The sequence below is a fragment of the Euwallacea fornicatus genome, chromosome 20, assembly GCF_040115645.1.
Source record: "Euwallacea fornicatus isolate EFF26 chromosome 20, ASM4011564v1, whole genome shotgun sequence".
NCBI lineage: Eukaryota > Metazoa > Arthropoda > Insecta > Coleoptera > Curculionidae > Euwallacea > Euwallacea fornicatus.
In genome coordinates, this window is record NC_089560.1 from 1,569,316 (window position 1) to 1,591,526 (window position 22,211).

General features: G+C 35.7%; 1 protein-coding gene across 24 annotated transcripts in view; it reads left to right on the forward strand.

Moving 5' to 3' along the window:
* The window catches only part of bru3 (bruno 3), a 457,921-nt gene that overhangs the window by 423,296 nt on the left and 12,414 nt on the right, over nt 1-22,211 (forward strand). For 18 of the 24 annotated variants that reach the window (XM_066294016.1, XM_066294022.1, XM_066294027.1 and 15 more), the window contains 7 exons: nt 13,156-13,302; nt 14,524-14,671; nt 15,022-15,216; nt 15,296-15,406; nt 20,538-20,618; nt 21,475-21,498; nt 22,029-22,187. In XM_066294016.1, coding sequence (XP_066150113.1) covers nt 13,156-13,302; nt 14,524-14,671; nt 15,022-15,216; nt 15,296-15,406; nt 20,538-20,618; nt 21,475-21,498; nt 22,029-22,187 — 865 coding nt within the window. The remainder of the gene's footprint in view (nt 1-13,155; nt 13,303-14,523; nt 14,672-15,021; nt 15,217-15,295; nt 15,407-20,537; nt 20,619-21,474; nt 21,499-22,028; nt 22,188-22,211) is intronic. The other 6 variants (XM_066294017.1, XM_066294018.1, XM_066294020.1 and 3 more) reach the window with 6 other exon arrangements.

Sequence of the window (22,211 nt, forward strand, 5' to 3'; positions counted from 1 at the left end):
GCTTTCAGCATCAGAAAAAGTCCACAAGTTGGGGTTTGTTTTACTTAATTTATGTATTTTTCCTGTACGGGGTTTCGTACGTACGTATGCAGCACAATTTCTCTGTGGTGAGGCGAATTGTCTCCGTACATGCCTTGCAGGGCTCAACTAAGACACCTGTCTTTATTTGTAATTATCAAGAAGGTCTCGAGGCACTATGTGCCGACCTAAAATTCAAAGGAGAAATTTCTTATAATGCGAAAGACGTAATTAATTTCGGAGTTGATGAGTCTTTGTCACCTTGTTTAGAGTTATGCGAGCGTGTACTTAAACAGGAAACACTTATTCGCTATATTTAAGTCCTGGGAAGTTTAAGAAGACTGTTCCCGTTCCCATGGTGGCGACAAATGCTAGTTCGTTCCTACAATTCCCACCTCCAGAGTTATAAGCTCTCTTCAAAGAGTTTCTACTTTAGATGACGTCTCGAAAATAACTGCTTTAATTTTATAAGCAGCACGCCATTGGGAAACTATATTAATTAAATATATTCCTTGCATGCCGACGCGTTAACGTGAGACAATATGACGAAAAGACATCAGCTAGAAAACTAATTAAGTTCACGGAGAACCATAAGAAAATCCTTTTGAAAACAACTGGCGCAGTAAATATGGCCGCGAAAATAGGTCCTTCCTAATCCACATAATACGGTACAGTTCACTAATGTCATTTGATAATCGTTTATACATGCATAATATGACATAATTTCGGGCTGAGTTAATCAGGAGCTTTACACAGGAAAAGCCGGCAGAGTGTTAAATTTTAGGCCACTAATATGGTTCAGGCACGTTCATTAGACCGGTATTGGATGCCGGGATGCGTAAGGTATAATTTTGGATTAGATTTCAACAATCGCCAGTCCTTTATATTGACCAAGCCAAGGAGAATAAATTTACCGTTAAACTCTATTAGCATGGCATGTGTCACTGCTTTGTCAACAGTAATGAACATTTTGTTGAGCTTTAAATTACTTTTTAGGAGCAATACATTTGGAGATAAGTTGACATTAATTGGGAGAAAGCATCGACTTATCCAAGGCTTTCTGTAACGTTACAAATAAATCTGAAAAATAGGGGGGAGATCAAGGATTAAAAAATACCAGGGATGAGCGATCCAAAAGAATTGGGGTGGTACGCGGTCACACTACGTGATTCTGCGTAATAGTGAGTAAACCGGCCGCCACCGTTAAAAACCCGAATTTTATGGTCGAAATATACCGCGGTGCGTACAGTGTGTTCATTTGAAAACTTACTATGCCTCTAAGATCAAAACAAAAAAATATTATGAAATGCGGTTTGTGGGGGTGTCAAAGTTTGGAAAAGTCGACATTTTTGGCAGCAACAGTGCTAATATTACGCACTCTCGCGCACCCCCAGCCACCCTCCTTCAGAATCTTAAATGATACCCTACATCGATATGTGCCTCATATTAAAAGGCATTTAAAGCGCATTGTTTTGATGTAGATAATTGTAAATTGATAAAGTATTTTTCGAAAAATGTATGAATAACTAATTGTAACTTTCTAATTCAATGTTTTAATATCAAACTCAATCCCTTTTCGTCAAAAATATGAAATAATCTAAAAATAATTAGAAACTTAATAATTAATGCATTAAATGTTAAAATACTCCCCCGGTATTTTCTAAACAAAGATATAACTTTCTTCCGACCTTTTCTCAGAATCTTTCGAAAGTTCCTGTTGGAATCTTCCCACATTCTACACTTATTCGATTTTTTAAATTATTAATATCCCGAGGAACCGTTTTATGAACTACAAAGTCAAGGTACCCCCAAAGGAAAAAATCAAGCGACGTTAAACTAGGAAATCGTGCCGACCATTCTATTGCACCTCTCTTGCCAATCTTTCACTGGTTTATGATTTTCAGTTATTTTGTACACTCAACCTATATACTAAAATTTCGATTTCATGGAACACTATCCCCAGCGGTGTAGTTGGCTTGGCTGCAGTGTCCTAGCACTTCGATCTCAGCAACTTCATTTAACACCCTGTGACCACGTCGTTTTACATTCGCTACAGGTCCAGTCATTCTAATTTTTGTCAATAGCTGTATGATATAAAACGCGAAACATATTTGTCAGAACGTTACCGCCGCAGTTTACATAGGAGACTTATTATTCATACCATAAATTAATACATATAATTTTTATTCTTTCTCCTACAGAATAAATAATTTTTAATAAACTAACACTTTAATAATAGTAAGAAATTATTTGTCAGCCCATAAACTATAATATTCAAATCTAACCGGGTTTTGACCAGATTCTTTATTCTGTGAAAGAATGTTTTTTTTTTTAATTTCTTGAAAACAACTTTACCAAATTTCGAGTTCTTTCCGTCAAAATACATTTACATCATTTTTCATTAATACATTTTAAATGTCCTTTAATATGAAGTACATATCGAGGTATGGTGCCATTAAATATAATCTGAAGTTGGGGTGACTCGGGTCAAGGGTTGTGCGTAATATTAACACTGCCGTACCCAAAAATGTTCCCCCTTACAACCTTTAGAATCCCCAGAAACCGCATTTCAATACCTCTTTAAGTTCTGAACTTATTGAAAAGGTGGTTATGGGCACACATTTGTTATGGCATGTTAATCGTACACGAATATAAATTCATTAACCTACGTTAAAGGATTGATAAAAGCACAATGCCTGCGTTAGTCCTGTCTTGAATTTTAACGTGTCTCATAAGACCTTGAACGCAGATAATTTTAATTTCAATGATCCCTTAATAGATCCTTCGATATAGCTATTGTTTGATATCAGATTTCCAAACTTGATCCAAAAAGCCCAAAAATATTAGACGGGAGTTGCCTCAGGCATTATGTAAATTTTTCAGTCTCTCATGCTCACAAATTTTCCATAGTTTCAAAGTTTTTGTACTCCATTTCACTTAGAGACTTCGAAAGGATATGTATATATTTGAAAACTCCTTTCCCTCATTGCTTTATAGATCGATGCATCGCTTAGAATAATTATTGTTTGAGAGCATTCACCAATTTCTATATGTTCACATTTAGGTACGTCTTTGGGGAATATGATGACCTGAATTCACTGGTATTTGTTTATGATCTTTTCATGGGTCCAGGACTGAGCTAAGACGCGGGGTCGATTGATGAACTGAACGGAACGCCTCGTTTACCTTTTAAAATAAAATCGGAAAATAAATAAATTTTTCATCCTAGATAAAGTAGTTAAGGATTTCCGATTTTAACGCGAAATTTTATTGTGTTTTAGATTTTTTTCGTTTTTTTACATCGATGCTTGTTGCTGTAATATTCGCAGCGAAATCGATACTAATCTAAACATTGAAGTGGAAACACAGGTCGGACAGGTTCCGCTCGATTCGTTGTTGGTCTTTTTCGGAGACATATTGAATCTTATGCGGTTCTTTTCTCACTTGCACAATTCTTAAAGTGCGATTTGAACTGGTGATACCTGCAAAGACCAAATACTTTTTGAAGGACTAATTTAAACAAAGCAAGTGTAAGTATGATATGAATGCTGAAATGTCTTAGAATGCACATTATTCTTGAATACTATGATATTCTTTAAGATCTGCCGTATTTCGCAATAACAATGCTCTTGAGACAGGTAAATAAAGTGGCCCCAGTCAAATGGCACCTTTAAAATTGCGTTTCAATCCATCGGCGCCAAATAATTTTATTGTAGAAGCCGAAGGGATTTAATATATTTTATTGTACGATATTTTGCGACGTTTTGCGCGAATTCTTGACAATCAGTAACCCAGGGCATTCAATAACAGGTTGTCTGGTGGGCCTTTGCGAGCGCCCGAATTGAATGGCGTTCCTCCGAACATGGGATTTAACGATTTCTAATAGATTTGCTTGGGCGATGGAGCGTGGCTCTATTCAGCCAGAGACGGATCCTTTGTGTCAATTTAACCAACGACAAGAAATTATTGAGAGGACGATTATTGGAAAAAACGTGCGCATCGTATCTGGACAAATTATTTACGCTCTGCTCCGATAACGGACAAAGTGTTAGTATGAAAACGAATTCTAAGAAAATTATTTCACCTCAGATGTCCACATGCCATTTTTTCTGGTGTTACGAACTCTAAAGGCCAGTGGCCGTAAAGGGCAATACAAGGTGAAACCACGAAACTTCTATTCCAAGCTAACAACACCTAATATAAAACCTCTACGATGGGTCTATCGTTTTATGAAATTGCAAGGAAAGTGCAATTTAGCAAATTTATTGTCGTCTAAATGAATTTAGCACATACCGCTGCCGGTACGGCGTGTTTGCAAGGTGTAATTTATCGACGGTGAAAAATGGGTTAAACTAAGCCTGGACTCACTTTATGGCATCATTTGTTCTAATTTGAAAAAACTGCCGCTATACAGGTCGTTTCGAAATCAATTTGTAAGTCCCGTGGAATAGCGGAAGTATTGGAAGTTTATGACAATATACGAATATGTCACGATTATAACTTTTCATCTGACAATAGCAGAAAAGATGGTTGGATCCTTACATTGTCTCTCCATGTAATCTTTTATCTCCTTTCTTTTATCGCTGCGGTCAAAGATCTATGATGAGATTTAGCACCTGACGATCGCTAAATTGTGGGGAAAAGATTAGAAGCGTTTCTTCTACGGAATAAAAAAAATTCAAAGGATATGGGTCTGTTTGAAAAGGGCGCCCTCGTTTCTTTCAACACTGTTGCTGCCGCGAACTAACCCGTCCTGTACCATCTATAAAAAGTCCATTTATGCCGACGATGTTGCTCTCTTTTGCCAATGTACAAATTTTGCTATTACCAAGGGCACTTCAACTTCATATCAACAGAAACTAACCGACCGATTTCAAAATCGTTACCTTGTTAGTTTTGCTATTTGCGCTCAAAGTCGCCACACAAAATATATACTAGAATCCTTTAAACGACCAGAATTACATACTTGCTCTGACAAAATGGTGAAAACGTCGTCCAAATACCGAAACAGAAATCTAACAAACGTTAGAGATTATTACTAAACTATAAAACGTACATGTACACTTTTAAATAAAATCTTTTTGAACTGCATAAAACCACTCATAATCTCTGAAGATATGGTAAACACGCCTCCTGGGTTTGGAAAAAAGCTAGTTTAAAAAAGTCTGTATTCGGATAAAAAAAAAGCTATGTTAGCTCTGACGAAACGGTAAAAAAGCGCATTCAACATTAGAAATAAAATTTTTCTGTACGATAAAAGCAATGGTTGTCATATTCCTTGGAGTTATGTACAAATACTTCCATATCTCTTTATAAATGCGACGAAGTTCACTTCGAAATTCTGATCTCTCTATGTAAACTCATTTAACTTGATAGTTCTGAAAGCATAATCTTCAAAAAGCTACCGACCTACGAAACAAATCTGAAAAGCATGAGACACAGGCTCTATACATAAAATTGAGTTTACCTTTTTCGTTACTTAGAAAGGGATTAAAGTGACCTTTTTCAAACTATTAAACATGCATAAAAGGGATATTCCGCGAATCCGGTTCCATATAAGCGAAACAACCCGTCTAAATTACATAGATTACGAATTATCTTCTCTAATGACTGTTTCATTTTGTTTTCCAGTTCGTTCTGTTGCTAATGTCGCTTTTACGGATTTCATCTCGTGTAAGCTTTCAAATCTCAAATGGCTTCAGGTTTCAACGAAAAGCACAAAAAGCAAATTATGTTTTCAACTTATGTACTTTTAATAAATTTGATATTATATATATATATTCGTTTTCAATATACTATAGTACGCTGTATTGTTGGAACCCTCTAGGTCTCAAAAATGAGACATACCTCGTACTTGTAATTAACCTCTAAGCCTACAATATACTTGGCAGTTAGTAAGTATAGCGTTATCAATTAAAACTTTGACAAATTAATTGCGGCAGTTGTAAAGCAGATAATCGCAGCAATTTCTATGATAGCTATAAGGCAATTAGTCAAAAAGTCTGCCTTATTACGACTGCCTGGCAGAACTCCATAAAGAGACGGCGGCGTCTTTAAGAACGTTCATTACGTTAAACACCTGACCCAATAAATCTTCGAAATAGTCGTCTCTCTCTCGCATTTTGACAAAACCAATGCTAAATAAAACATTACGACAGCCCGTTGTTTTGCTCTTTATCATTTCAAGTGTTTTGTCTCAGATGATAAATTTTCATTAGGCTGAGAGGATTCTGATTTTACTGACAGTTTTGAATATGATGCGGTAATTGGGCGACAAGAATTTAAAAAAATGTCTTGTTAGTTCGGACCTTTGGTATCGTGCTTATCGGCAAATCGCGGACCGATCTGTGCAACTAGAATCGATTCAAATTTTCCTATTATAAAAAAAAAAACTAAAAATCAGCATTTGCCGCTCGTCGAGCTGCTTTAAGGGCTTCGAACGTTGAAGTCACAGGCCGGACATATGAAGACACTGTTTAAGCCTGTTGTAAAATACGTTAGCTTCGTTATTTTTGTATTTCGCAGCTCTTGCAAGAGTTTTAAATTATGGGGCTAAGAGTGCAAAAATCGGAAACCGTGTCCTAATGTTAAATTCAATTTGTTAAATGCATGATTTTCCTATTACCAAAACTGTCCATAATTCATATAATTTAAATTCCAAATATCCGCAATTAATGACTGTTGTATCTCTTGCAGTGATCAAGATAGGACGCCACAGGTCCGAATGTATGACGATATCATTTCTAGTTTATTGATTTACACGGGATGGAGTACTTGCTGATTCCAAAATTATATAATAAGATTTAACGTCCAATTAGTTCCTACAAGTTATTGTAAAATGCGTAAATGGGCATGGTTGAATTAATATTTATAGCTCCGAATATCGATAGATTTTTACCGCAGTAACTCTCGGAGCAACAAAAATATTGAGGAAATTTATAAATTTTTTACAAAAAATAACGAATTGTCCGAACTTTATAGGCGTTTTAACCCTTAGAAGGCCTAAAATTTATAAGGCCAAAGGACCGAAAATCTGAAAGCATGTTGCGCTCTCAATGGTAAAACACATCAAATTTGCCATTTCTAGAACTATTCGCCATTGGCATAATTTAAATTCCAAATTTCCATAGTTTGCAACTGTTCTACCTCCGGCGAGACCCAAGATATTGACACTGCAGGCCGAAAATATATTTATTGTAAAACATACCGACAGAACAATTTACGAGATTTTTTTAAATCTTCAGAATGTATTTATTGTTACGTTGCGAGCCCTTAAATCTGAAAGCACCGTATCATATTCTTTTCTCAATTGTTAAATCCTCCACATTAGCAATTTTAAAAATGACCTGCAATTGACATTATTTAAATTTCAACTTTCGACAGTATGTAATAGTTGCAGCTCCTGTGGAGCCCAATAACCAGTGCGCTTTTTCATGCACAACATAGAATTCATGTGTTAAAATTTTAATATCATGTTGGCCCCTGTTTTGCTTCAATTAAAGTAGCGGAACTTCGTAAATATTCATTCGGCATTATTAAAATTTACGTGAATAAATCAATTGTTCCAAAACAACCTGCCAAAAATCCTACACTATACAGTTGAACTTTCCTTTCTCATTTGACGAAAGAAAATATCACTCAAAAAAAAATTATATATATATATATATACATATATATAAATTTTTCTCTTCAGGAAACATTTTCTTCCCTAGAGAGGAAGAAAAAAGTTTTCTACTCTACACATCATAAATAAATGTCTGCTTCTCTCTTATGAAAAAAAAAACGTTGGTAATAAAAAAAAGGTAGATGCACATTTCTGGCAAAAAGTGCCGTTTACTCCCTCGGAGGTCGATGTTTTCCGCTTCGCGTCCGGCCTCGAAATATTTGTGGGACTAAAAGTTGCACCTTTTCCCCATGTTGTGCAAATGAGCCTTACCTTGTTCGAGTTCAATTGAGAATAAAATAATTTATCCACTATTATTGTCCATAATTCGGACAATCATGTTCCACTCACTTCATCTTGCATATTTATTTTTGTAATTTGGATCACCCCGATTATAAATGGCCTCACGCATTTGATTTTTGCATATCAAGTTTTAGATCTTAAGTTAAAAAATTGCAAACTTCAAGGCCACTTTCATAAGTCATAGATGCCAGATCATTAATTTATAGTGAGCGTAAACCAGAACTGAATATGTAATTAATTAACTTCACCTTTAACTTCATAAATCTTAAGTGTCCGATGTTAAGTCATAAATCATAGATTAGCATAAACCCACCATAAAATCTGAACACGTGAAATCCAATGTTGCATGTTAAAAATACATTGTATTGACGTTGCATGGTTGAAAGAGTGAGGACAGTTCTATCTTTTGCCAAATACTCTATTTTGCCCGTTTATGTACTTGCAGGAATCAGTACAATAGAGGGTGCCTCTAAAAAAAACGGAAGAAGCTGTAACTTAGCTGTTTATGAACGGGTTTTGATGAACTAAAAACCAAATAAAATGTCATTTTTCAGACTACTTAAGTAAAGTCAAAGTTTTTTTTCAACTTAACTTCTTCTGCTTTAATGATGAATGTTAAAATAATTTTTTACTGAAAAAATTTGAAAATTTTGAACCATATGAAACATGAAGCCAGCTTTATTCCAAATTTGGACCTAATAAGTTATGTAATTCATAACTGCTCGCAGAAAATGATGGGAAAAAATGATGTGGTGCCAACAATTAAGGGCGGCTTTATCTTACTCCTTCTCGCTGGATATCATACGAGCGCCACTTATCCATGGCGCCAGGCGCCCTTATACAAAATGATACAATCTGATGAGATGGAATGAAACGCAGATGATCACAAAATAACGCAGGTGACTCCATGACGATACAGACTGTTAGATAACTCATAACGTTCAAATTTACAATACGAATGGTTACATGACTTACATTCTCCTAATTTTTCGATTTTTTTCAGTTAAAAACCGTTTCTACATTAACTTGTTATACATCACTAAATTTCGAAAAATATTCTGAAATGTTAAAAAAATTTGGAGTTCCATTGAAATACTAAAGCTGACACCTGGAGCAGAAGAAATTGATTTTAGAAAATCAACTTTGACGTTACTTAATAGCCTGAAAAATATTTTATTTTGTTTTTAGTTCATCATAATCGGTTCATAAATACCTGATTTAGCTTCGACCGTTTTTTTGGGACACTGCTTGTTATATTGCAGGGGCCCCAAATTCCGAAGTCACAAGTGAGAAAACTGAAAATATGCTCTCTTACCAGACAATTACACCAGTTTTGTTATTCCCCGAACTACCTATAATTGACGACATGGTTCAAACTCCAAATAGTTTGCAACTGTGCCAACTTCTGAAAGACAAATAATACTAACGCTGCATGTCCGAAAGTAAAGAAACATTAGTTCTAGCAACCGTAAAATACACCAGTTTTACTGTTTATAAAGCTCCCTAACATCGGTCTGATCTCAATTGTTAATTGTAAACATCGTGATATTGTGGTGTCAACATTCTATTTATTTTTCATAATTTTTGATCCCCGATAACCCTCGTCCACTTAAAAACAGCACGAGTTAGCATGCGACATATATCCAGAAATTCTTCCATGTAAAGGCTGTATTTATAACAAAAATACTGAGAATGTGTAGACAATAAATTTCTAGCTTCTACAACATATTTTATTGCAAGAAACATAGCTCAATAAAGTTGAAACTTAAGGTTACTGCTGTGTGCAAGAGTCTTTACAAGAACTAAAAAGTTAAAAGCTCCAGGTTCAGTAATTTTTCAGGAATATGAAGACCTTTCGGTTTATTATTCACGCCCGAGTTACCAGTTTGTGTGATTTTTATGAAATTACTTAAGACTATTCTAACATTATCGAAGGCTTCAATGCTCAATTAGGCAGCACCATCAGTTAGCATCTAACTGGCAAATGAACTATTTTTTTGACCGAAGTTTAACCTTAACCACCAGTCGAACTAACAGCGGTGATCTGAAACACCTTCGCATTTAAGGACCGGCTTTTCAATGTCCAGATAAGAAGCGACAGTTGTTAGTCAATAACTCACTGATAGATGAAATGTTTTTCAAACAAAGGTTAAACAATCGGTTAAGTAAAAATAACGAAATGCAGCAGCTTCACAAGTAACAGAGACACTTCGACTGATGGTCACCTTTAACTGAAATACACCTTACGTGCTACCTTAGTATTATGTTCAATTATAGGCCCTCATCTGTTTAATGTGATGTCAGAATATTAACAGTTCCTAGACATAGGCAATTACAATGATACAGGGTGTTCCAGGGAAAAGTGTCCAGCCTGAATATTTTTTCTGTATTTTGTTAATAAAAAAAATGCTAAAACACATCAACTTTGACCGAGAAGGGGATATCATTTGGTGAAAAAGTTGTTTTCCCAATGTCATCTCTCTATCTGTGGGAACAACCCCTTTGAAATTTTCAAATTGAAAGAGGGTTAATTTGTATGTTCTGTTCCATTTCCGATTCATAATTTTTCTATAATACACTTTGACATGTGAAAATTATCAAATTGTCTGGCAAAAGCACACTACAGTATTCATAGATTTGAATGGAAAAACAATATGGATAGAAAATTATAACAACATTAGTTAATTGTTAGAACGGGGACCTTTACAACATGAAACTACGTGGGAACAGATGCGTATTGACGCGTGCACCTCTATCTCTCATTAGCCATGGATTACATCCTATCAGTTGATTGGATTAAATTAACCATTACTTGGTTAAAATGATCAAAAGAGAGGTGTTTCTGTCGATAAACGACATGTTTAATCATTGAAGTACTAGTTAAAATATGGTTTGGTACGTAGGAGACTAAATGGGCTCTTCAAAAGGCTAGACTGACCCTTTTCAGTTACAACTAAAGTTGCAAACAATTGAAACAATTTCCAAGCCGATTAATTTGACCCTTTGAGGCCTGTTTCCGATTAAATCTGCTTGAAATGATAGAGAGTCGATTCAAGCAATCTCATAGTTCCATGACCCTTTTTTTTATCACAAAAATTCAACTACTCGTAAAACTCTCGAACTCGCCTAACTAAGATTATCCCCCGTTCATTAATACGGTTTGCCAGTAAAAGGGATTCCAATTTAAAGTTTATCATGGTTTTATGGCAAGTCAATTTCATCATACAACGCGTCCATTAATAATCCAGCAACGAAGCGTTTAATGGAAATCTTTGATGGCAACGCTCAACGTCAATTGTCGTTGATCTCGGCTACGGGAGTATAAAGGTGGAGTGTGTACACATTATGCTGGGGTTGCAGGGTTGAATAAGTGACAACTTAATGAGAAACTAAGTGAAATTACGTAGTTTGTCGTTGGGTAGAGGTGTCTCATTAAGGCTTGACGTCCGCTTAATGAAAACACTCCGCGCTTTTTTGTCCGAATGTTCCACTTCATCTAACTTTTTAATTAATTTGTCGGCGTTTAAAAATTTGTGTTCAGATTCGGCTTTCAGCAAGTCTGGTCGGCATTAGACAGACATCACAAAAGCCGACGGGTCTAATGTTTGCCCTGTACACATTGACTTAGTCTAACGTTATGAGCTTAAACATAATGAAAGGACTTTCGCCCATTAGAGCGAAGCGCATCTCGAACTGTTCCCGGGCGACGAGAAAATTAGTTTTTGCGGTTCTGGATCAGTTTGACCCATATTTTCTATTTACAGATGGGCTACATTTATCAAAAGATCTATGTAATCATTGCACGGACTCGTCTATGTAAAGTTATAAAAATCCGCCAAAACTCTCAATCTGAGTTGCTACTTAGTCAATGCATTAAAAACCCACAAGAAACGTTGTTTCCGCCTGCAACCAAATAACAGCTTTTTGCCTTAGAATTTCATTTATACTATATCAAACAAGTACACAGGCGAACTGTATTATTCATGCTAGAGTCCTCAGGACTAATTCTAACTCATGTGCGAAAAGTTCACTTTAAGGTTTAATACCAATGTACAAATTACACCCTTAGACATGATATTATTTTGTGTAATTATCTATCTTTCATAGTTTGTTTATACTTTTCTTTCTGGCGGAGAAAATAGCTATAGAAAACCGTTAATGGTATAAAAACGATAATGAATAAATAACAATAATGATACAATGCCGAATGACACAAGGCCGATAATGAGTAAATAAAGAGAAAAATATTAGAGCTTTTAAGCTGATAAATAAAAGGCGCATTATCGTAACACGTAAAAGTAGTTAGCGTTAACCAGTACTTTACGGAGTCAAGTTACAATGAACTTTAAAGACATTAAATCTAGCACTGCGTTATCGTTGGATTTAAAAATCCCTCGCATCACAATCAATTTAACAAATTTTAATGGGAACAATCTAAAAATTACAGACATCTAAAATATATCAAAAGGAACACTCTCGCCACGAATTCGAACAGATATGTACGTTTGCGTTTACAATGAAAAGACATAAATGATACGGATCGTAGAATCTACTAAACGGCTAGAACTCCGGTCCTGTAAATGAGCCCTCGTCAAAGACGGATTGTTCCTCCCAATGGCCCCGAATTTTCCCCTATCATCCTTTCCTCGGATCCGAAGCCAATTGATTTGCTCCAACGGATCAGTGCGGGATTTACTCCGAAACTACTTTTTAGACTTTTGAGATCACATTTTTTCAGATATGGAGTTATGCGGCCGATAAAACTTTTACGGCCTTTTTAGGTTTTATTCGACTGTATCGGAGAGGTTTATATTGCCAGGAATAAATTAATAATGCTGAGATCGGAGCGAATTTAAGGACTTATTTTCTGATCGTATAAAAAGTATGCCTAAAGCTTTCGACATCAAAAGAAAAAGACCGCCCCGCTTTGAAGGTTTCGTTGTGCTAAACATTTGTCGAAGTGAACGTAATATTCTTTCGCAAGGCATCTTTGATATTCAAGAAATATTTTCAACCATTTTGCCTACTTAGCGTTTCCATATTTTTTGTTATGGTTCGTATAAATGTCTCTTTCATCTCGAGACTCCTCGACTGCGCCCCAAAAATTTTATTATCCTGACTAGCGGTGATTTGAAAAGACGTTTTTAATATCTGGGACCTTTTGCTTGCAGGGAGCTTCTTCCAGCCTGGTAGTAAAATTCGCCGATACAGAGAAAGAACGACAACTAAGACGCATGCAGCAGATGGCTGGAAATATGAGTCTCATCAACCCATTCGTTTTCAACCAGTTTGGAGGCTATGGAGCAGCGTATGCACAAGTACGTACCCATTATTCGTTACTTAAACTATTAAGTTAAACTGCCGAGAAGTTTACCTATTTTTCTTTGCTGGACGGAACAGGTAAATTGCAGGGCGATATAAAGGAACAGATGGACCTGCTCCCAAAGGGGCTTAAGGGAGTTTATTAGACATTCTGACCGTCACGCGAAGCACTTAGGCAACAGTAAACTTTATGTTTGGATGTAATTTCGTAGTTAATTTTATTGCATTTCTAAACGTTAATTAGCGGAGGCTAAACATTTATGCGGCTTTAATTAGCGAGAAATAAATTTCGATGTCTCCACAAGGGCCAAATTGCTTTTGCCATAACTGCTGCACTTGTGCCAGTTAATTTATCAAAATTTTAAACATTCTTTCATAATAACATTAACCCGTCAAAAAATAGGAAAACCTGAAGACCCCTTGAGTTTCCAACCACAACGTTTATCTGAAATTAATTATAAACATCAAATACTTGTTTTATCAGTACAGATTCCAGTCCGGTTCCAAAACAACCCAGAAATTTAAACCGTTTCAATTATAAAAGCGTTCAGAGCAGTTAAATAGCTTTCGGAAAGTTTAAAACAGCAGTTTTATACGTTTATTCAGCCTACTTCGTTCGTGGTCAAAGTTTTAAGTACTTTCCGCAAATTAAAATTTCTGTTAGATCTGCCTAAATAGAGCAATTTTCTGTAATTAAATAGTTAGAATTCGGTTGGGATACTTCGCGGTAAACACATTTTCGCTAGAACCAGGTTTAAGTGGATGGAAATCAAATTCCTAAGTTGATCATTGAGATGAGTTGGTGCGTTGCGTTGGTCAAGTACATGGTCTTGTATTCGGTACAAGTCTGAAAATAAATCGCAAACTATATTTATTTTTACTTGTTACGCATTGGCTCGTTGGAGGCGTTATAGATTTTGCGGGCCAGATACTCGCACTGAAAATCACGAAAATAGAGAAATTTTAGTCGACATTGGTGATATGTAAAGATCAAAACGTATAGATTTTCTCTTCAGATTATTGATTTTTGAAATAACTTAGATCACTGCCAAAATGCAAAATAAATATTTTTATTGATTTTAATTATTATTTCCGAATTTCTCGAACTGTTTTGGCTTTTCCCCTCTGCACCTCAATAATGTGGCCCAGGAGTCCAGATATTATTCTAGCTCTGAATAAAGAGCTAATATGTATTTTTTCACCGATAATGCTTTTAGCAGCAAGCCGCCATTATGGCAGCAGCGACTGCACAAGGGACCTACATTAACCCTATGGCTGCCATTACTCAACTACCCGCTCATACCATTAATGGAATTAATGGAATCAATGGAATTGGAAATGGTGTAGTGGCGCCTCCTACATCAGGTAATTAATTTTTTTCCAAGTTTACATGTTGTTAAGCCTGCATTTTCATGAAGTTATCGGCTTTTTGATGTCGCCAGTTTACCTGAAACAGTCGGTATGTGGGCGATAACACACACGAGTACGTCAAACAAATGAATACCTCAGTGTAAACAAGCAACTCCAGAATGTTGACTCGGAACGGGGACGCTTAAAATGTCATTGTAAACTTGTTTAACGGTGCAAAAACACCGGATTTAGAGCAAACAAACCACCGATAGACGATCCTGACCGTTGGGGTTTTATCGAACATCGGAATATTTAAATTGTTTACTCACCTAAGGTTGTCGATTTACATGGGGATATTTTCTTAGCTGCCGAATACGCGGACGTTCAGGTTGGACCCCCGGTGGACAGAAACGGCCAACCTGTGAACGGGGCCATTCCAAGCCTGCCGTCCCCCACCATGCCCACCTTCAATATGGCAGCTCAAACGCCGAATGGACCTCAAGTAAATGGCCAGGAAACCGTTTATACTAATGGAATTCCCACTCAAACCTTCCCTCCGCGTAAGTATTTTTAAAAATCATGCACCCAGGCCACGAAATTGACGTCCAATGAGAAATACATTTCAAATTCGTGTTGCAGATGCACTGCACTTGTCCATTCCAGCCCAGGGATTGCCCAATGGAGAAGCGGCCATCCAGCACCCAGCAGCTTTCCAAGCCATGCAGCCTGGATATGGCGTCAGCGGTGTTGGTAAGTCCTCCCTTGATCAAACATTCTTCTATAGGTGCTTTATTGAAATGTGGTTGTTGTTTATACAATCTATAGATGTTCCATTTTTTATTTATGTTCCCGTGTGATTTTGTTTTAATACGAAGTTTGCATAGTAATTGTCCTGCGTGCGTAATTTTCAAAAATCGGTTTGCTCGATTATTCGGAAACTGCAAATATCATTGTCGGGGTGGAATTTAATGGACCGTGAAAATGCGTAAACTCCATCGGAAATCCAATAAATCAAGCAATTTATAATATTTAATGGATGCATTAAAACATAACATTTAGGCCGAATTTGGCATATAACTTTATGCACTTTTTGCTGCACTCATGAAAATTTATGTTTAAATTATATTAAATTTGAAGCATATTTTTTATTAATGGCGTTCCGATATTAACAGTTTCAAACGGTTTGAAGTTTTAGAAAATATTTTGGTTTTGTAATTCGTAATTTATCGGAAAATATTTTAAACATAATTAAACACATAGAGTGTCAATTTAAAAACTTTCCGAAACGGGATAAATTTTTTTCAAAATCTCCGAAACACTTCGATTTTTTTTATCCAGGGAGAAGAATTTTATATAGAACGCACTGCACGTCTTTCTATGCTTGACCCCACAGAGCAGCCCTCTCAAGTATTTTATATGGTAAAGGGGGCTAAATGATACATAGTTTTGAAGGGCTTTCCATTCTCCATATTATGGAAACTTTTATAAAAAGAAAATATTATTGGCTACCTATTGTGCCAGTTGATGTTAATAGGTATTCAAATCAGTTAAAATTTATTACAATAATTTGTGTGTAAAAAGAACTGAAATTATTTTTATTTATGGGAAGCAAGGGAGATGTGCAAATAGAACAGCGATGGTTTTTAATAGTACCAATCTTCATCCATAGTTGAAACCTGTAGGATAAAATAAATTAATATTAATTCCTAAAATTAAATATTGAAAATCTTCGAAACAGTTGGAGTTTACTTTCAATTGTTTTCTTAAGAAATCTTAATTTCGATTCGAAGTAGATGCGTACACAGTTGAAACTTGTCGCATAAAAAAAATCAATTTTATTTCCTGAAAAAAAGGACATACAATCAGTGGCAATAACTATTTAGATTGATCACGAACGTAGAAAATAAAATTAAGCTAAGTTTAATTAGGTGTAATCATCGAACATCGATCACTTACCGCAAATAAACCTTCTGGAATTAAGATCGTTTTGGAATCTTGTCGACAAAAACTGCCATTTCACGGCTATTAAGAGGAGAGATTTCAGTTGCAATTTATTTTCAACACAATAAGCACTGTACTGTACGGTTTCACGTCCGCCCATGACTTTTTTCTTTTCACTCACCGAAACTTTTACTCCAATTCAATTTGAGTTCCTTCCAAGTATGCAACTCAGAGATCTTGCGGCTTTGGAGACCTGAACATAACCAAGACGATATTCCCAGATATAGGAAAGAAAATCGAGTTTTAAAAGTACGATTTTCACCCGTTTTCAACCCAGCACAATCCAAGAAAGACAACGTCAAAATTTTTCAAAACGACATTTAATTGCAAACAAAAATTTACAAGAAATAGATTCACGCCCTATTGTACATACAGAGTGTCTCAGTAACCGAATTACAACGCGATATTTCCTTTACGATTAGAGATACTCGAAAATGTTTTGGAGATAAATTGTTTGGTTTGATAAAATGGAATACGGTGGGGCATTACCGTTTTTACTACTTTCCGGTTATATAAGAAGTCAATGTCAACTTCCCTTATTCCACATAGAACCTCGTGCATATTTTCGTACTTTTACCAAACCAAATTAGTCCCCAACACATTTTCGAATATCTCTGACCATAACGGAGGTATCGCCTTGTAGCAGAGTTCCTGAGACACCCTGCAGATGTTTCTTTTCGATGACCGAGGCAATTAATTAGGTTGATAAACATTTTCCTCAGTAATTAATGCATGTTTTCTTTCGATATTCGTATCGACAAATAATAAGTCAGTAGTCGACATTAAAATCCCTTTAAAATGATGTATCACTTAACCTCTTGTACCGTTTAAGATATTTGACAGGGTGGCTTTACAGGGTAAGAGATTGAAAATGTCGCAGAGGATTCTATATAAAATTTGTCCCTTCTCGATAACAAAGTTAACGTGTTCTGGCGATTTTTAAAATATCTATCCCATTACGAGATGAGAAGGGCGGGAGGTTTTCAAACTGAGACCCTGTATGCAAAACTTAATGGCGTCAGCACAAAATAATATTCTTAGTATAGGATATATTATGGTATTGTGGGACTGCTAATTAAAACTTCCTTCTAGTTACAAAATGCTGACGTTTCAACCCTTTACTTCAGTCTTCATTAAAGCGACTTTCCTCTTAATGGAAGGATGTTTCATCCTTAACAGTTAATAATTTGTATAATATTGTGGCACCCTCAGTCTAATCAATATATAAGCGAACCAACAATTGAGGTGGACCTCGGACAGTGATATGAAACACTTGTGCCATGCAAAGAAACTCTTTGACGGTTGGTATCCTGGAATATATAAAGGACTTTAAGAGCATTTTTAGCAGGGCACTGAAGAACCGGCGCTCAAAGGAATAACGAAACTTAATGTGTTTAAAACTTTGCTAATTCGAATTGTTTGAACAAATCACGATTTTGCAAATTATCAACTTGGACTGACTTACGTGAAAGTTACTTTACTGCTTTAAACTGACCGCAGCAACCTGCACTAACTTGCTAGATTTTTTAGTAGCTTTTAGTAGCTTTTTATACCAAGTAAATCGTAATTTATTCAGAAACTTCAATGTCATTATAATAATAGTAATGGAAAAAATTGTACGGACAAAGGTTGAAGTAGGAAAAGTTAGGGGAAATACCGCAAAATCAATTATCGTTGAAGTAAAAAGGGAAAGAGAAGGTGTCGGTAATACGTGTTTTTACTTGCCGGCTTCATCAGATATGTGTGCATACAACGTGGGTAGACACATCATGCTGTACATGTCCGAAGATATACGCTTATATACAGGATGGGCCAGAAAGGATGGGCAAATAATAAACCGGAGATCCTAGACACCAAAATATCGTGATTGAGTTCAATATGATTTATATCAATGTCGCTGGTTTAAGATGCGGCGTGTTCAAAGTTTAAATTTTATCTTAAAATTTTTTAATCATTAAGAAAGTTGTGATAGTATAAATATAAAAATTGAAAGTGTTATATTTTTGGTGTAAGAAGTAGGAATTTTAAGCTTATTTTAACGTTGCTCCTTGAGGGTGCTAGTTTCACCGTATTATTTAAGTAATTTAAAATGTAATTTTTATCTGTTGACCCATGTTTAAAACAAGTCGAGATTTCAAAAGAACAGAGAAAATATGCTCTTGTTTGGATCGTCTAAATCTATCGGTTTTTATGTATTTAATGTATTTTGCTGAATTTTTTATTCTTAAAGAATGAAAATGCACAAACAAGTCGAAGATACAATGAACAACTATAACAATTATTGGCAATGGTAATAATGTGCAGCATTAAATTAAATGTTGAAAATGCCCACCACTTACTGCAATAAATTTTGAAATATTTTTTCTTAAATGTCTTTCAATTTTAAACAAAATTGTCCTATTATTTTTAAATGTATTTGTGGTTTCTTGTATTCTCTGATGTAACTCCGGAAGAGAACGAAAATTAAAAAATCAAGAAAAAATGAAAACAAATCATGAGAAAATACATTCAACCTTTTAAATGCTAACAACTTAAAAACCGATAGATTTGGACGAATTAACCAAGAATATTTTTTATCTGCGAAATTGAGCGTTTTTCTAACTTCTTGATTCGTTTAAGCGTCGCTCAACAGATAAAATAATACATTTTACAGTACTGAAACAATAGGACGAAATTAGCGCCTTCGAGGATCAACGTCAATATAAGTTTAAAATTTGTGATTCTCACGCCAAAAAACATGAAAATAAGATTTTTCAAATACATCTTATCAAAACTTTATTAATTTTCGCGAAATTTCATAAGAAAACTTAAAGTTTGAATACGCTTTATCTCTTAAACCAGCGACATTTGCATAAGTCGTGTTGAGCTCAGTCGCAACATTTTGATGTCTAGTAGCTGCAATTTAGTGTGGCCCATTCTGTTCGACTCCCCCTGTAGTGTACGGGCCCAACCTGGAAAGTTCAGGTATTGTCCTAGTATATCTCTTAAATCGTCAGAGTTAGAATCCCAGTTAAATGAACCGAAACATGTTGCTAACTTTAATAAAGGTTAATTAAATTTTCAACACGGCGTTTGCCCAAATTTTCTGCGGTTTACGGAATATCAAGAAAAATTTTACAATCTGTGAAGACGATTTTTTTACGAAACAGGTCCAAAATGCGCGACCCTGACCAAAGTGACCACTATGATGTTTTGGCTGACCTAACCGCACCGTTTTTTTAATGATCTGAAGTGATCAGAATTATTGCGACTTAGATTTATTGAATTTATTCCCTACTCAATGATCTCAAGGTAACCTTGGTGTACTTATAGTTACCTAGATCGACGTAGATTGACCGATTGAAGTAGAGTTCAAATAAGCCGACATGAAATGAATTACCTCAATTTAGCTTTAGTATCAATAGCCTAGACTAACCTGAATTTAATAATTGTAATAGATAACGTGAAGTGAATAATGTCGACTGAGCTTAGTGAACATTGTTTTCTAATCTTAATTTTCACGACTGGCAAGAACGAAATTTATGTAATTAGTTTATTATTTATAGAATGTCAGAAAGTAACACTGAGGAATTTGTCCTCTCATTTTCATCTCGCCAAGGAAATTCATCTCTGAAGATCACAGAAATTTATGCAGAATGGAATATTTCCGGCATCAGCATTTTATTGTCCCAGTTTTATAGCAAACTTGAAACCGTTTGAAACGTTCGTACAAATTTTCTACATCGGAGTTAGATCCTTTATTAGAATTTTATGTTTATTTATTAGATGTCGTGTAGGTTGTTCCGAAAATATATTTTTAAAACTCAATGTGAAGAATGATGCATAGCATGATTGTCGCATCTGACTATGGTATGAGTGTGATTTTATGTTATTTGTTCAGCAGCTTACCCTGCCGTTTATGGCCAATTCCCCCAAGCAATACCTCAGCCTGTCTCAGCGATAGCTCCTGCCCAGAGAGAAGGTAAGATCAGCTACATGAGTAGTCACTTACCCTTTGAAATTTAGTTTAATTTGTTGACAGCAGCCCATTCTCTCAGAATCCCTCTTTTGCTTAGGCAAATATCAGAATCGCATTTATTCCATTCATGGAAGCGATAGGAGATAGTGATAGTTTTTTTTTTTTATTGATACTAATTTTAGGGACATTATGGCATAAACTGATAGGCAATTCTGAAGTGGAAGCGTGCAAAGTTCTTGGAGAATGGGCTACTCAACTAATTTCCCAAAAGTCTGTTTTAATATTCCCTCAAGCACTTAGGGAACTCCTCGTCATACCTGGTAAATAATTTATACATTGCGGTAGCGCTGGCTTTATTTAATTACGTAAATAATATAAAATAATTGGTGGGAGCCACTAAAGCTGGAAAATAGTAAAAGTTCTATTGTGTTTTGTAACAAGCAGACTTTCGGGTTGTTAGCTCGATGTGCTATGTGCATTAAAGCTGGAATTTCCAACGAGAATTATTGTCATCTTCTGGTGGAACTTCTCAGTAAAATATCAGTTAAACTTAATGTTGCATCTCTGTTTTTAAGTATTGTCTATGTGCCTCACCAATGTTTACATGATCCATCTTATATGTTAAATATGTGTTAGCTCTTTTTCTCCCTTCTTAATTGTTACTAATCCAGTTGTTGTATGTAATGGTACTATCCTCTATATTCTTTACTCAGGAGGCACTGGAAGAAAGAAATGTAAAATATGTAAAAATTTCCACCATAGATATTAGTGAAATAGTTTCGATGTTCCTAGAGCCATATATTTCACACGTTATAGTCGAATTTTAACTGTCGAAGTATAACAGTTTTATCTTTTACAGCTTACCGTATTATCGACAATCTAGGCAAGTATACCTCACATTCCTTTCTTCCATATTACTGCACGTGAACATGTTTATTTCAACATGGTGTTCTATATGTGTTGATCAAAACTCCTCTGAAAATTGATGCATCGAAAGTGCATGTTAAGGAATAATATTTCCGTACATTGTTTCCGTCATATAAGAGAAAAACTTTAACGATTTCGGGCCTGCAGTTATGATTTCGGATGATCCGTTGCAAATCAGCCCGATTGACTAAAGCGCGTTTCGCTGATCCGGGCCCTTGCCTGAAATATTACGTCAGACCCTTAACGTTTTAGTTGGGGAGTCAATAAAGGGTCAAAAGTTTCTTTAAAAAAGTCACATCTCTAAAATGTGTCATCTTCCAAATGAAGATTATATAAAGGGGGTCTCACGGGTTCGCTGCAAGACTCATTCTTAGGCTGCAGATATGTGAAAAGACTTAAATCTAGAACATAAAACCATGGACTAGACCGGTCGTCCACCTTTGCAGGCTTCAAACTGAAATATTGTAATTATTTTTTGACCCTCAGGCTGTTCGATATCCGGACCGGAGGGATGCAATCTCTTCATCTATCATTTACCTCAGGAATTTGGGGACGCCGAACTGATGCAAATGTTCTTGCCTTTCGGGAATGTCATCAGTTCTAAGGTGTTCATCGACCGGGCTACCAACCAGAGCAAGTGTTTCGGTTAGTGTTGTTAAAGTAATGTTT